The sequence below is a fragment of the Mustela putorius genome, unplaced genomic scaffold (assembly GCF_011764305.1).
Source record: "Mustela putorius furo isolate JIRA1106 unplaced genomic scaffold, ASM1176430v1.1 tig00003853_pilon_pilon_pilon, whole genome shotgun sequence".
Lineage (NCBI taxonomy): Eukaryota > Metazoa > Chordata > Mammalia > Carnivora > Mustelidae > Mustela > Mustela putorius.
This window is the reverse complement of record NW_025422005.1, coordinates 85,168,257-85,181,947: the sequence shown is the minus strand read 5'-3', so window position 1 is coordinate 85,181,947 and position 13,691 is coordinate 85,168,257. Positions and strand designations below refer to the sequence as shown.

The 13,691-nt window shown below is 39.3% G+C and overlaps 1 protein-coding gene across 4 annotated transcripts in view; it reads right to left on the bottom strand.

Annotated features, from left to right (window-relative positions):
- Positions 1-13,691, bottom strand: part of CDC14A (cell division cycle 14A) — a 174,130-nt gene that overhangs the window by 145,719 nt on the left and 14,720 nt on the right. For all 4 annotated transcript variants that reach the window (XR_006601838.1, XR_006601837.1, XR_006601836.1 and 1 more), the window contains exon 3: positions 6,540-6,615. Coding sequence is in view for 1 of the 4 variants with exons in the window: in XM_004775179.3 (XP_004775236.1) it covers positions 6,540-6,615 (76 nt within the window). In the remaining 3 variants the exon portion in view is untranslated. The remainder of the gene's footprint in view (positions 1-6,539; positions 6,616-13,691) is intronic.

The window sequence follows — 13,691 nt, the reverse complement described above, 5'->3', positions numbered from 1 at the left end:
ATTATTTGACCATGATGATAATCTGGTTGATGAAATTTGGGGATTCTCCATTAATGGGGATCTTCTTGCCTCGAGACTTCTAAATGGGAATCAGGAAGGACTCCGTGTCTTGCTAACTTTACGTACGCTCACTCCCATGTGAATTAACACTGCTTTAGAACGCGATACCTCTTTAAACTACATCAACTATCTCCAAAATGCAACTTGCTTTTCTTCCCCCCAAAGCCTATGAACCTGAAACAGAAGATAACCTCATGAAGAAATCTCAACACATTTTTGTAGTTATAATAAGAGGGTGGTCTGATCATTATATCAAAAGAGTTCTTGTGTATAATCACCTGATACCATAGCAGGTGCCTGGTTAGTGGATAGGATTACTGCACTGATTCACTCAGCAACAAGGACAGTCCCTGAGCCCCCACCATCTGCCAGGCACTTTCAATGCTTTAATACAATCGTCCATTTCACCAGGCCCCCCCCCTCTTTCTTTTACCCTGAAAGGGCTATGTGGGAGGTTTTGTACATTTAAAATTACACTTCTATCAATATTCTTTTAAACCTTTTAAAAGCAGTCCTCAAGATTACTATAATTGTCCTGCTGAATCGTAAAAGCAGTATTAAAAAGAAATTACTGTCCTAGAAAATGTCCCCTTTTTTCAGTGATGCTTTTAGGTTTATTTTTTTGTTTTGTTTTGTTTTGTTTTCCCACAGACTGAGGTTTTTGTTTTCTCAGAGGGAAAGTGAAATCAATGGTTAAAACTGTATTGACCACTGGGGCACCTCGGTGGCTCGGTCAGCTAAACGTCGGCCTTCGGCTCAGGTCATGATCCCAGGGTGCGGATGGAGCCCCATATCTGGCTCCCTGCTTAGCAGGGAGCCTGCTTCTCCCTCTGCCTGGCACTTCCCCTGCTTGTGCTCTCTCTGTCAAATAAATAAATAAAATCTTTTTAAAAAAAGAAAAACCCCGGGGCGCCTGAATGGCTCAGTGGGTTAAAGCCTCTGCCTTCAGCTCAGGTCATGATCCCAGGGTCCTGGGATCGAGCCCCACATCGGGCTCTCTGCTCAGCAGGGAGCCTGCTTCCTCCTCTCTCTCTCTCTGCCTGCCTCTCTGCCTACTTGTGATCTGTCTCTCTGTCAAATAAATAAATAAAATCTTTAAAAAAAAAAAAAAGAAAGAAAGAAAGAAAAGAAAAGAAAAAAAGAAAAAACCCATAGTGACCATTTTAGGAAAAGCTAGTTCAACCATATGTTTATAAAACTTTCCTATTATTGTATCAGTCATTGAAAGATTTTCTTACATGACTAAGTATGAAGAAGGTATTGTTTTTTAAAATATCACTACGTTGCTAGAAACCATCTTCCCTTTTATTAGCCTGTATATTCTAGCCCTGTGTTGTTACCATTGTCTGTGGCAAGAATCCCTTTAAGAACTGGTTTAAAAGTTATGAGTCTTCTCAGAGGAAAATGTAAATACACATAAAATTTTATATATAATTTCAGGGGTTTATGGATCTCTTAAAATACCAAATTACTAAGTTCTGGTCTAGCCTCTCAATCACTGATGGCATTTTACATTAAACAACATATACAGTTTTACCAATTTTTCTCACTTCAATAAATCTTCCTTCTTTGGACTGCTTTCCTCATCACAGAAACTACTGACCAGAAATTGCGAACTACAACCTATCACTGCACAACACTTAGTGCTGGTACTTTTTTAAATACAGTTTAAAATTTTTTTAAATAGGTTTTTTTTTGTTGATGGTAGTAATTTCTGCTTTTGGTTTTTGTTTTGTGGTTTTTGGTTTTGGCGGGTTTGTTTTTTTTTTTGAGATTTTATTTATTTATTCAAGGGAGAGAACAAGAGACAGAGCACAAGCTGAGGGGGAGGGGCAGAGGAAGAGGGAGAAGCAGCCTCCTTCCTGAGCAGGGAGGCTGAGAAGGGAGGGAGCCCAACATGGGGCTCCCTCCCAGGATCATGACCTGAGCCTAACGCAGACCCTTAACCAACTGAGTCACCCAAGCACCCCTACTTTTGGTTTTTTAATCTAAGTAGATGTTTGATGGATAATGTTCCATTCTAATCAACATAATTAAAATGAAAGTCACTGGGAATAGAATGCATATTGACGCACATGAAAAATAGCAATAAATCACTACCTCAAATCATCAACCTGAAAAAATTACCTTTTGAGAATATAAAAATTAAAAATTTAGAATGCACTGCAAAATATTACCTATCTACATAAGGTATCAAATAAAGGAGAAAAAAAAACCATAAAAAGCTTTATTGGAAGAAATAAAAATTACCGAAGTAGAAAACAAGACATGCCTAAAAGAGCTAGGAAACCACACCACAGAATTATTCTAAGTTGTAATCAGTTAAAATAGTGCCAAATTATTCAGAGAAGTAGAGTTTGATGACCAAGTAAACACTGTCATATCTGGTGTTTAAAATGTCACCAATCAGGGTGCCTGGGTGGCTCAGTCAGTTAAGCGTGTGACTTCGGCTCAAATCATGGTCTTGGGATCCTGGGATGGAGCCCTACACCTGGCTCCCTGCTAAGGAGGGAGTCTGCTTCTCCCTCTGCCCCTCCCCCAGACTCGTGTGCATGCTCTCTCTCAAATAAATAAAACCTTAAAAAAAAAAAAGGTCACCAGAGCGGTTTCAGCAGGGTAAGTAAAGCAAAAGTGAGGCAGAAAAGGATTAAGAAATCAGTGCATAGGGGCACCGGGGTGGCTCAGTGGGTTAAAGCCTCTGCCTTCGGCTCTGGTCATGATCCCAAGGTCCTGCGATAGAGCCCCACATCGGGCTCTCTGCTCAGCAGGGAGCCTGCTTCCTCCTCTCTCTCTCTGCCTGCCTCTCAGCCTACTTGTGATCTCTATCTGTCAAATAAACAAATAAAATCTTTTTAAAAAAATAATTAAAAAAAAAGAAAAAAGAAATCAGTGCATAGTGAGGATGTCAACAGTATTCTGAAACCTCCAAAGGCAAGAGGCTAAAAGAGGACCTGTCAAGTCGAGTGGGATCATGAAGTTCATGCTAAGATCAACAGAAGTTTCAGTGTGTCTGGGGACCCTATGCCAGGCATCGGGGACACAGAATTATATGTCATATCCGCACCTCCTAGGAGCATCTAGTCTAGTGAGAGAGAGCAATGCCAACAGGTAATTATCATTCTTCAGTAATAGAGATCTGCACAGAGAATTCTGGGAAAACAGGAGGAACCTCCCACCTTCTCCCATAGGATGAAGAGATCCTAGAAGGCGTAAAAAAAACAAGGAGTGACCAAACCAGAGAAAAGGTATTCAAGTCAGACTGGACGTCACAAGGCATCATGTGGAGCAACCACTGTGGCTCAGGGTAAAGTGTGTGGCTGGTTGTCAAGGGAGTACTGTGATCTCCAGGAAATCAGTGAGTTAGCGCATGAAATCATCCACTGGGGAAGACAGCAAGGGTGGCAGCTGTCAAGGCAAGCAAGACGAAAGACATGGAAGGAATGTGCCCAAGACGGGTGAACATGGGCTGCAGACGAGAAACACCAACAGGGAGCCTGAGGGCCTGGAGACTACATGAAGGTGAGGCAGACAGAATGCAGGAGGTACGGAAGGAGAAGGGTCCATTCAAAGCAGCAAAGTCTGGAGTCTGGGTTCCTGGAAGAAAAGCAGCTGGAGTGGCAGTCACAGTCCCCGGAGCAAACAAGGCAGAGGAGTCTCGAGACCCCTGTCGGATAAGGTGAAGTCAGCTGGGGCAGTGTTGTGAGCACACCTGGAAAGATTATAAACCACAGCGGCTCCACTAGCAAAGAAGGTGGAGAGGAGCAGGAGTAAGTCAAGAGCCTTGAAATCGAGCCCCTACTTGACTTTGCAGCCTTGAGCAAGTCACCTGCTTCTCCCGGGCCTCCCCTTCTGCACTGATATAATTAGCTGGCTGGACTAAATGGTCATTTCAACTCCTAAAATTATTTCAGATAGCTTTTGAATGTGGAAATAATAATAGGGGGCTGAGAAGGCATTCATAACCTGGGTTGAAAAACTCTTACTATTATTTCTTACCCAAGGTCATAAATGTTCCATTAGTAACTTTCTTCAGCATAAGACATTACAAAGACCTTTTATATATTTTCTAATATAATCCTAACCACCCCTCTGTGGGAGCTCGATAATCCTGGAGTTATAGCTAAAGAAACTGAGATTCCATAAGACTGAAGCAACTGTAGCTTTGGATTGGTAAAGTCAGTCTTTTTCTCCTAATATAGAGATTCTACTTGGATGCTTCGAAACAACCCATGACTTACTAACTTTTGGGTTTTGAACATTCATTCCTTCGGCAAGTAACAGGGTGCCCACTAGCTGTATCAAAGCTAAAAATGTCCTTCTAGGAATCCATCAGATTACCTGATTGCTGAAATGAACCAAGGGATTGCTAAACTCTATTAAGCTTTCATATAATGTTGAAAGAAAGCTTTGTAAATGAAAACAAATTGAAACAGATCCATGTATACACTTACCTCTAGGGTTTGGTACTGAATATGATAGAAAAATAGCCTTACTCAAGCCAACTTCTCTTACGTAACACCAAGTCAGAGCAAAAATTTATTTTCAAAATGATTCTCTTCTCTTCAATCTTCTAAATAATAGGTCGCAAATTGTTAATACCCAGTTCATACCAACTACATACTAAGAGGGCTAATCAAGAAAGCAAAAAAAATTCCTAGGTCCTCAAAAGGAAGAAATAAGCTTTAATTATTTATGAACTACCCTTTCCTTGTTAATTCATCTACTAAAAATTCACTTTATGTTTTTATATTAAATCCTTCTTAGGATATTATTTGCTTCCTTGGTGATTACAAAAGTTTCACCTTTAATTTCTAAACTATAGGCAGTAGCTTCTTTTCTGAAGAATGTAGATCAGTTAAAGGAATTTACATACATCTTTTCAAATCAGATAATCTTTATAAATTAATTCTTTAAACACTTGATTCCAACAGATCTTATGTTATAAAATGATTGACTAAAAAAAAAATATCTTTGGTATTCATTCATGACCATTTAGCATTTTCAGATCAATGGCAAAAATCTGTGAATGCACAATATATTTTACAGAACATTCTCTACTACAGCTGTCTTATACCTAAATTCAATAAAAATCAATCAAATCAAAAGACGATCACTAAGCAGCTAATATATACAAGGCACTATACTGTGTCACATCAGTTACATTTTAACCAGCAAAAAGAATAAATGACCTGAGCATTGTAATTTACCAGTCATCTTTAACAGCATGCTAGGTGGTATTTGACCTTCCAAACCAAAACATTACATTTAAGATCCTCATTTAGAAAACTGGAAGAAAAAAAGAAATGTTCCTTTCTATGTGATGAAATAACTTTACCAAAACCAGGAGTATACATATTGCTTTTCCTCATATATGTTTGGAGTTTAAGAGGAAAAAAAAAACAGGTAAAATCAAAAATAAAGATGAATACCGCATGTATAACCCAAATTCTGTCATAACAGGTAAAGTCCCTATTGTATCACTACTAGTTCATCAATCTCAGCTGTTAATTCTACAAAGATGACCTTCAAGAAATATGTCAAAATTTCAATATTGATAGCAGCAATGTCTACGATAGCCAAACTATGGAAAGAACCTAGATGTCCATCAACAGATGAATGGATCAAGAAGATGTGGTATATATACACAATGGAATACTACACAGCCATCAAAAGAAATGAAATCTTGCCATTTGCAATGATGTGGATGGAACTAGAGGGTATCATGCTTAGCGAAATAAGTCAATTGGAGAAAGACAATTATCATATGATCTCCCTGATATGAGGAAGTGGAGACGCAACACGGGTGGTTAAGGGGGTAGGAGAAGAATGAATGAAACAAGATGGAATTGGGAGGGAGACAAACCATAAGTGACTCTTAATCTCACAAAACAAACTGAGGGTTGCTGGGGGGAGGGGGGTTGGGAGAAGAAGGGTGGGGTTATGGACATTGGGGAGGGTATGTGCTATGGTGAGTGCTGTGAAGTGTGTAAACCTGGTGATTCACAGACCTCTTCCCCTGGGGATAAAAATACATTATATGTTTATAAAAAATCTTTAAAAATAAATAAAAATAAAAGGTAAAAAGAAAAATTTTTTCAATATTGATCAGACAGGAAAGGCTCCAGAGCTTCTGCCATGCAGGGATGAGTCCTTTTATCACCTGGTTTCAGAAAAATCATCCTAGGAAGGAATTTGATAGACTCATTAAACAACAACCTGAAAGGATTTGTGCTTTCTTTCTTAGATCACTATTCCAATGACTTCATTCCAGCTCACATTTCAATTCATCCTGAAAAATGAAAGAGGTTAACGTGTCCTTTACGGAATACTCAGATGGATCAGTTTCAACTTCTGGGTGAACTCCTTATAAAAATATCCAGAGATCAAGATTACCTAACTAAATGGTGTATGCACAGCAATCCCAGTGGTCAAAGTCCCAATGTTTAATACCAAAACATAAACATCACCATAATACTCACTTTCAGTTTCTTGTTTAGTTTACAGCAGTATCTGTACACCATTGCCAAGTTCAGAGGTCCAAAATCTGCATAAAAACTGAGATTTAAAATAAAAAAGTAGTATTTAGTAGAAATATAATTTTCAGTAACATCAATACTCATTTTCATTTTCATTAAAATTGCAAATTTCAGCTATCATCAAGAATAAGGTTCAATATATAACTGATTCGGAGAGCCCAAATAACTCGTGGTTTCACCCTACAGAGGATCACAAATCACTATAATCAGTCTCCAGTCTCTTAACAGGGAACTGTTTGGACAATTCTGAGTTCTACCTCCTCCTATTTCCCTGCCAGGACACTCAGGACAAGGACTGAAAAGCAGGCAACAAAAGAAGCAACAAGAACATAACACATATGTTCACTTCCTCCTTGTACTTATCACCTACTCAGTCACTAACTATTCTCCTCAAACACTGCTCTCAGTTCTCAAGGATCTTCAATCTAGCGGTCTTCTTTCAGTTTCCTTCTCCTTGAACTTTGCATCATGTGACACACAGACCCTTCTCCCTCTCCCCACCTGGGACATCTACAGGCTATAGTCAGCAGTCCATGGTTCTCTCGTACCTACTATCATGAATTTCACAGATAACCCTATGGAAGAGAGATCGATTGCTTCCACACTTGAGACCCAGCATCAGCCTTTTCATCTTCAACTACCTCCGAACCTCACATTTACAGGTCCTTCCATCACCTCAAACTCAGAACAGCTAAAACTCAACCCACCCTTCCTTCAAATCAGCCCACCAGACTCAAAACATTTGCTTCTGACAGTTACTCAGGCAGGAAAAACTTGCAGTCACAAAAGGGCAACAAATAAATATCAATTTAATTCTCATATACCAGAAAAGCCACTACTTTTAAGTCATCCCTTGCTTGTCCATTTCCTATGTTAGCAACGAAAGGGCAGAGCCTCTTCATCTCACATCCTTAATGTTTAAATTCTGCCTCTCCCCTGCCCAACCACTCTGTATTACACTCTGAAGATTTATCTTCATAATATCTCACTTCTTGTATTTCTTCCCACCGGTCAAAAATGTTTAATGGCTCCTTGCTCTCTTCGGAATAATTCCTTGGCCCAACAATCAAAGCCCTACACCTCATGCCCCTAGCTTCCAGGATGACCTTATTTCCTAAAGGACCCCATATAGGATCTATATTCCAACACCCATGTCCATCCCTTATTCCCAAATACTCCATGGCATATTCTTTTTTTTTTAATGTAAAAGATTTTATTTATTTATTTAACAGACAGAGATCACAAGTAAGCAGAGAGGCAGGCAGAGAGAGAGGAAGAAGCAGGCTCCCCGCTGAGCAGAAAGCCCGATGCGGGGCTCGATCCCAGGACCCCAGGATCATGACCTGAGCAGAAGGCAGCGGCTTTAACCCACTGAGCCACCCAGGTGCCCTTCCATAGCGTATTCTTAATCCAAGCCTCAACTCACACTGGTCTCCTTGGCTGGCATGCCCTCCTTTTCCTCTTTCTGCTCCTCTCTAACTTCCTCAAAATCCAGTTCAAATCCTACCTTTCCGGTCACCCTTAGAAAAAACTACCCTTCTCTCAAAGTTCCCAAAACTTACCATCTGAGACACTATTACATAATGTTCAATTAGCTTTTTTTTTTTTTTTTTTAAGTGTAGATCCTACCTGCCCAACTACAGAGTAAGGCTCTCTCTCTAGGGCTGTATCTTATCCATAAAGGTTGAGAAGAATATCTTGCTCATAATAAAGACCTTCAATAAATGAGCCCTCATTATGACTATTTTGCTCACTAATGCTCAGGTTCAATTTCACTAGACCATAAATTTACTAAATATCAACAAGTTTCCCAAAAAATCCACCCCCCAAAGACTTTCATTTTGAGGGAGTCATTTACATTTTTTCTGCTACTTAAATTAGAGTGCCATAGATATATACTACACTACATCAAATCTGCCAGGAGCCACTTGTCTTACATAGCAATACTAAACTTGTATTTTTATTTTTTAAGATTTTATTTATTTTGGGGCGCCTGGGTGGCTCAGTGGGTTAAAGCCTCTGCCTTCGGCTCAGGTCATGGTCCCAGGGTCCTGGGATCGAGCCCCGCATCGGGCTCTCTGCTCAGCGGGGAGCCTGCTTCCTCCTCTCTCTCTGCCTGCCTTTCTCTGCCTTGCTTGTGATCTCTGTCTGTCAAATAAATAAATAAAATCTTTAAAAAAAAAAAAGATTTTATTTATTTTATTTTGAGAGAGTGGGTGAGAAAGCATGAGCAGGGGGGAAGAACAGAGGAAAGAGAGAGAGAGAGAGAGAGAAGCAGACTCCCTGTTGAGCAAGAAGCCTGAGGAATCTGGGCTTGATCCCAGGACCTTGAGATCATGACCTGAGCCAAGGCAGACACTTGGGATCATGACCTCACACAAGGCAGGCACAACTGACTGAGCCACCGAGATGCCCCTAAACTTGTATATTTTATCTACATTAATCAAGTTGGTAATATTTTGGAACTTATATTCTAGGTAACACCAAAATTAGCTGTCCCTATATACAAGCTTCATGAGAATTAAAAACACGGAGTTGCCAAAAAAGGAAACTTGCAATAATCTAATGTAAAAAGTTATTGATATATTTCTAAAGTTCCCAGTGTACTGCTGTGTTGTAAGTATAAAGGAAATACCTATGAATCAAAAAGGAACTGTGTTTTATTATATCTAATTACTGACCCATCTTGGATGGTCAACAAAAATCCACTCAAATGAATCAAAATGAAAATCTAAAAATAAGCACCTCCCAGCATGATGAAAACAGCCCTGTTTCTATTACAAAGATTTCTTTGTCCTTGAGTTATTGGAAGCAACACTCTTGGCTAATATATCTTGTTTTTTCCTACTCAAACATGAATGCTTAAAGATAAGGTGAATCTAGAATTTTTAGTTATGGTTCTATCAGCTTTTCAGATTCACTTTGAATAAATTTCAGGAAAGCACAAAAAATTTGAAGCATCTAATTCCAGTTTCGTACTAACCATTAGAAGCCAACTTCATTTTCAACTACAGTTTCAAACTGTGTAGTTTCTAACTGCAGAGTCCACTTAGCCACATGGTTAACAAACACACCTGTTTTTCACCAAACATCAGATAACTAAACTAGTATACTCCAATAAGACAGGAAAAAGAACATCAAATACAAACCATGTCCTTAAGTTGATCTGTACTCTCCAACATGGTAGCCAATAGCCACCTGTGGCTATTTAAATTTAAATTAATTAAAGTTATATACCCTATTTCTATCACAGCATTATTTACAACAGCTAAGATATGGGACCAACCCAAGTGTACACACACAGATGAATGAATAAAGAAGAAGTGGTGTGTATGTACACACACACACACACACACCAGAATATTACTCAGCCATAAGAAAGGATGAGATCACGCCATATGTGATGACATGGATGGACCTAGAGGGTATAATGATAAGTGGAGTAAGTCAGATTGAGAAAGACAAATACCATATGACTGTACTCATGTGTGGAATCTAAAACAACAAATGAATAAACAAACACAAAGCAGAACCAGAGAGCAAACAAAATGGGTGAAGAGGGGTGGGAGATACAGGCTTCCAGTTATGGAATGAAGAAGTCATGGGGATATAAGCTACAACACAGGGAATATAGTCAACAGTACTGTAAAAGTGCTGTATGGTGACTGACAGTAGCAAATCTGTGGTGACTGTAGCATAATGTATAGAGATATTGAATCACTATGTCGTACACCTAAAACTAATGGAATGTCAACTATAGTCAAATAAAAAAATTTTAATTAACTAATATTAAAGTTAAATAAATTAAAAATTCAGTTCTCCCATCATATTAAGCCGCCCATTTCAAGCATTCAAAAGCTACATGTAGCAATGGCTACTGATTTGGAAAACGAAAATAACGACAATGTTCTGCAATGACAGAAAACACCAATCAAGATGAAAAGATAAGAGGAGAACAAAAATAAGTATAAAACACTGGAGAAATTGCCAAGTAACCTGAGTGAGGTAAGGATAAAATCTTTGAAGAAATTGAGGTCCTTCCCCTTCAGAGGTTCACATAGCTCCCAACAGTAAAATTAGGCTCTGGGAATGCCTCTCCCCTTTTGTTCAAGGAGGTCATATTTCCAAAAAGACAATTAGAGACCTAGAGCAGGGGAGGAGAGAAATAGAAGGAATCCTGACCCCACTCTCCTCTACTGTCCCTCAAAGAAACAAGCTGCGGGAAGAGCATGAGACAGCTACACAGAAGAAGCTATACCTGCATCTTGACCACGACACCAGGTAAAGGGTAGATGAAAAGCAACCTGAACCCAGAGTTTCCCACATCACAAGATCTTAAAGCTAAGTGGGCCAGCTTTCATATTTCACAAAAAGGGGAGTGAGCCTCAAGTCATACTAAGAAATGCAGTCAAAACCTTTGTACAGCCAAAAGCAATTTAAAAACAGGTCAGAATTGTTGAGGCGCCTGGGTGGCTCAGTGGGTTAGGGCCTCTGCATTCGGCTCGGGTCATGATCCCAGGGTCCTGGGATGGAGCCCCCCATCAGGCATTTTGCTTGGCAGGGAGCCTCCTTCCTCCTCTCTCTCTTTGCGTGCCTCTTGGCATAACTGTGATCTCTGTCTGTCAAATAAAACCTTAGGAAAAAAAAATCAGAATTGTTGCAGGCAAATACAAAGCTGTGATCTCTGTCTGTCAAATAAAACCTTAGGAAAAAAAAATCAGAATTGTTGCAGGCAAATACAAAGCTAACAAACTCTATCTTAAGGCCATTTTATATATTCCTTCCTCACAAGTGTTCGCATTTCTAAGAATATATATGTATTTATAATAATATAGTTCTGTGTTTTTATATTGTTTTCTGACTGGCTAAATACATTTTGAAAATGTCAAGATCATTGCGGGGAAAATGGTCATGGCTGCTCACACTTTGATACAATAAAGCACCATGAATAAAGAACACACCTTCCAAAAATAAGCTTCTTTTTTTTTCTTTACTTCTTTATTTAAATTCCAGTTTGTTAACAGAGAGTATTAGGTTTGAGGTGTACAATATAGTGACTCAACATTTCCATACAATACCTGTGGCTCATTACAAGTGCTCTCCTTAATCCCTATCACCTATTTCACCCATCCTCCTGCCCATCTCCTCTATGGTAACCAGCAGTTTGTTCTCTATGGTTCCATAGTATGTTCTCTATAGTTAAGGGTCTGTTTTCTTGGATTCTCTCTCTCTCTCTCTCTTTTTCTCTTTGCTCACTTGCTTTGTTTCTTAAATTCCACATATGAATGAAATCATATGGTATTTGTCTTTCTCTGACTTATTTGGCTACAGTCTCTAGCTCTACCCATGTCATTGCAAGTGGCAAGTTTCCATTCTTTTTTATGGCTGAGTAATATTCCTGTGTTTGTGTGTGTGTGTGTGTGTGTGTGTGTGTGCGCGCGCGTACACACACATACCACATCTTCTTTATCCATTCATCAACAGACACTTGGCTATTTCCATATCTTGGCTATTGTAGGTAATGTTGCTATAAGCACTGGGGTGCACATATCCCTATGAATTAGTATTTTGTATTTTTTGAGTAAATACCTAGCAACAACGTGCTTCTTTATAAGAATCCTCCTCACCCGAGGTGGGGGAAAATGGAAACACATTTAGTAGAGAGAAATATTAAAATACAAAAACCAACTGATATCAATTGAGATAAATCAAATGTGTTAGAGAGTGTAAAATATGTACTTGGGCAACTTGTAAGCAAAGCAGGAGAATGAAGGAGTTGGGCTCAGGGTAGAAGAGAAGAAATGGAAGTTATCAACCCGGGGAAAGTGAATGAGGAGGAAAAATGAGCCCTGCAGAGATCTAAGAAAGAAAAATCTAAGGACAGAGGGGACTCCTAAGCCTGAAGTCAATGACACTAAATAGTCTTCTCCATTCCGGCAATTCCCAGGAAGAGCCCTCCAGAGCCACAGTCAAGCAATGGCTACCACTTTTTCTTGGACACGGGAGGGAGGGGTAATCTGGTCTCATTTGGGCTCATTTGGGCAGGGAAAACCGCGGATATATTATTTGATTATTTCAGATACCTTCAGCTTCCCCTCCAAAGCAATGAAGGAACAAACCAACAAATTAATCTCTTATCTATTTGTAAATTTTCCCTTGTAGGTTGGCAAATTATGGGTCAAGAACCAGAATGAAACTCATGAATTATTCAGTAAAAATCAGTCAATCTGTCTTTTATTTGGCAAGTATAAATAGCTAAAATCAAATTCTTTCCTGTTTCAAAAGGAAAGAAGTTCAAAGAATTGTGGAGTCTTGCAAGTAGGGAAGGGAGAATCATCTCCTTCTGGGAAGAAAAAAAGAAATGGGAGCCCAAGATCAGAGCAATCGTTTACCAGGGTCATCCACTGCCCATAGGGTCACCCAATACCCACAGGGTCACCTAACATCCATAGTGCTGGTCCTACAGATGTGAAGTAAAATATAAATTGGGCCTAGAAGACCTTTGGTTATACCCAAAATGTCTAACTCTTCTCATAGACTTATGAAGTGTATGACATATCATTATTTTGTGTTTGGTTTTACAAACAAACTCTAATTTAAGTGGGTACATTCTCAGAAAAACTGTTCCTTAAAGCACTATCGTATCTTATTCTATGTATCAAAAGATTCATCTAAAAATTTTCAACTCCTCAGCAAAAAGATAAACCATGATCCAAGCAGCACTCATTCATTCCACAAAGTTTATGACCACCTACTCTGGGTCAGGCACTGTAAATTAGTATATTCATCAGAGTGCTGACAATGCAAAAAAAAAAATTTAATTTTATTTATTTGGGAGAGGGGCAAGAGGGGAAGGAGAGGGAGAGATCATCTTGAGCAGACACTCCACACTGAATGTGGAGCCCGACATGGGGCTCAATCTCACAACCCTAAGATCATGATCTGAGCCAAAACCAAGAGTCAGATGCTCATCCAGGTGCCCCCAGGTGCCCCCACAAAAAAACTGTTTAACTTCTTTATAAATAGGATGGAAAAATTCCATAAGATTATTGTAAGGCATACCAACTCTTCAATTTTTTACCAGCACTGCTGACA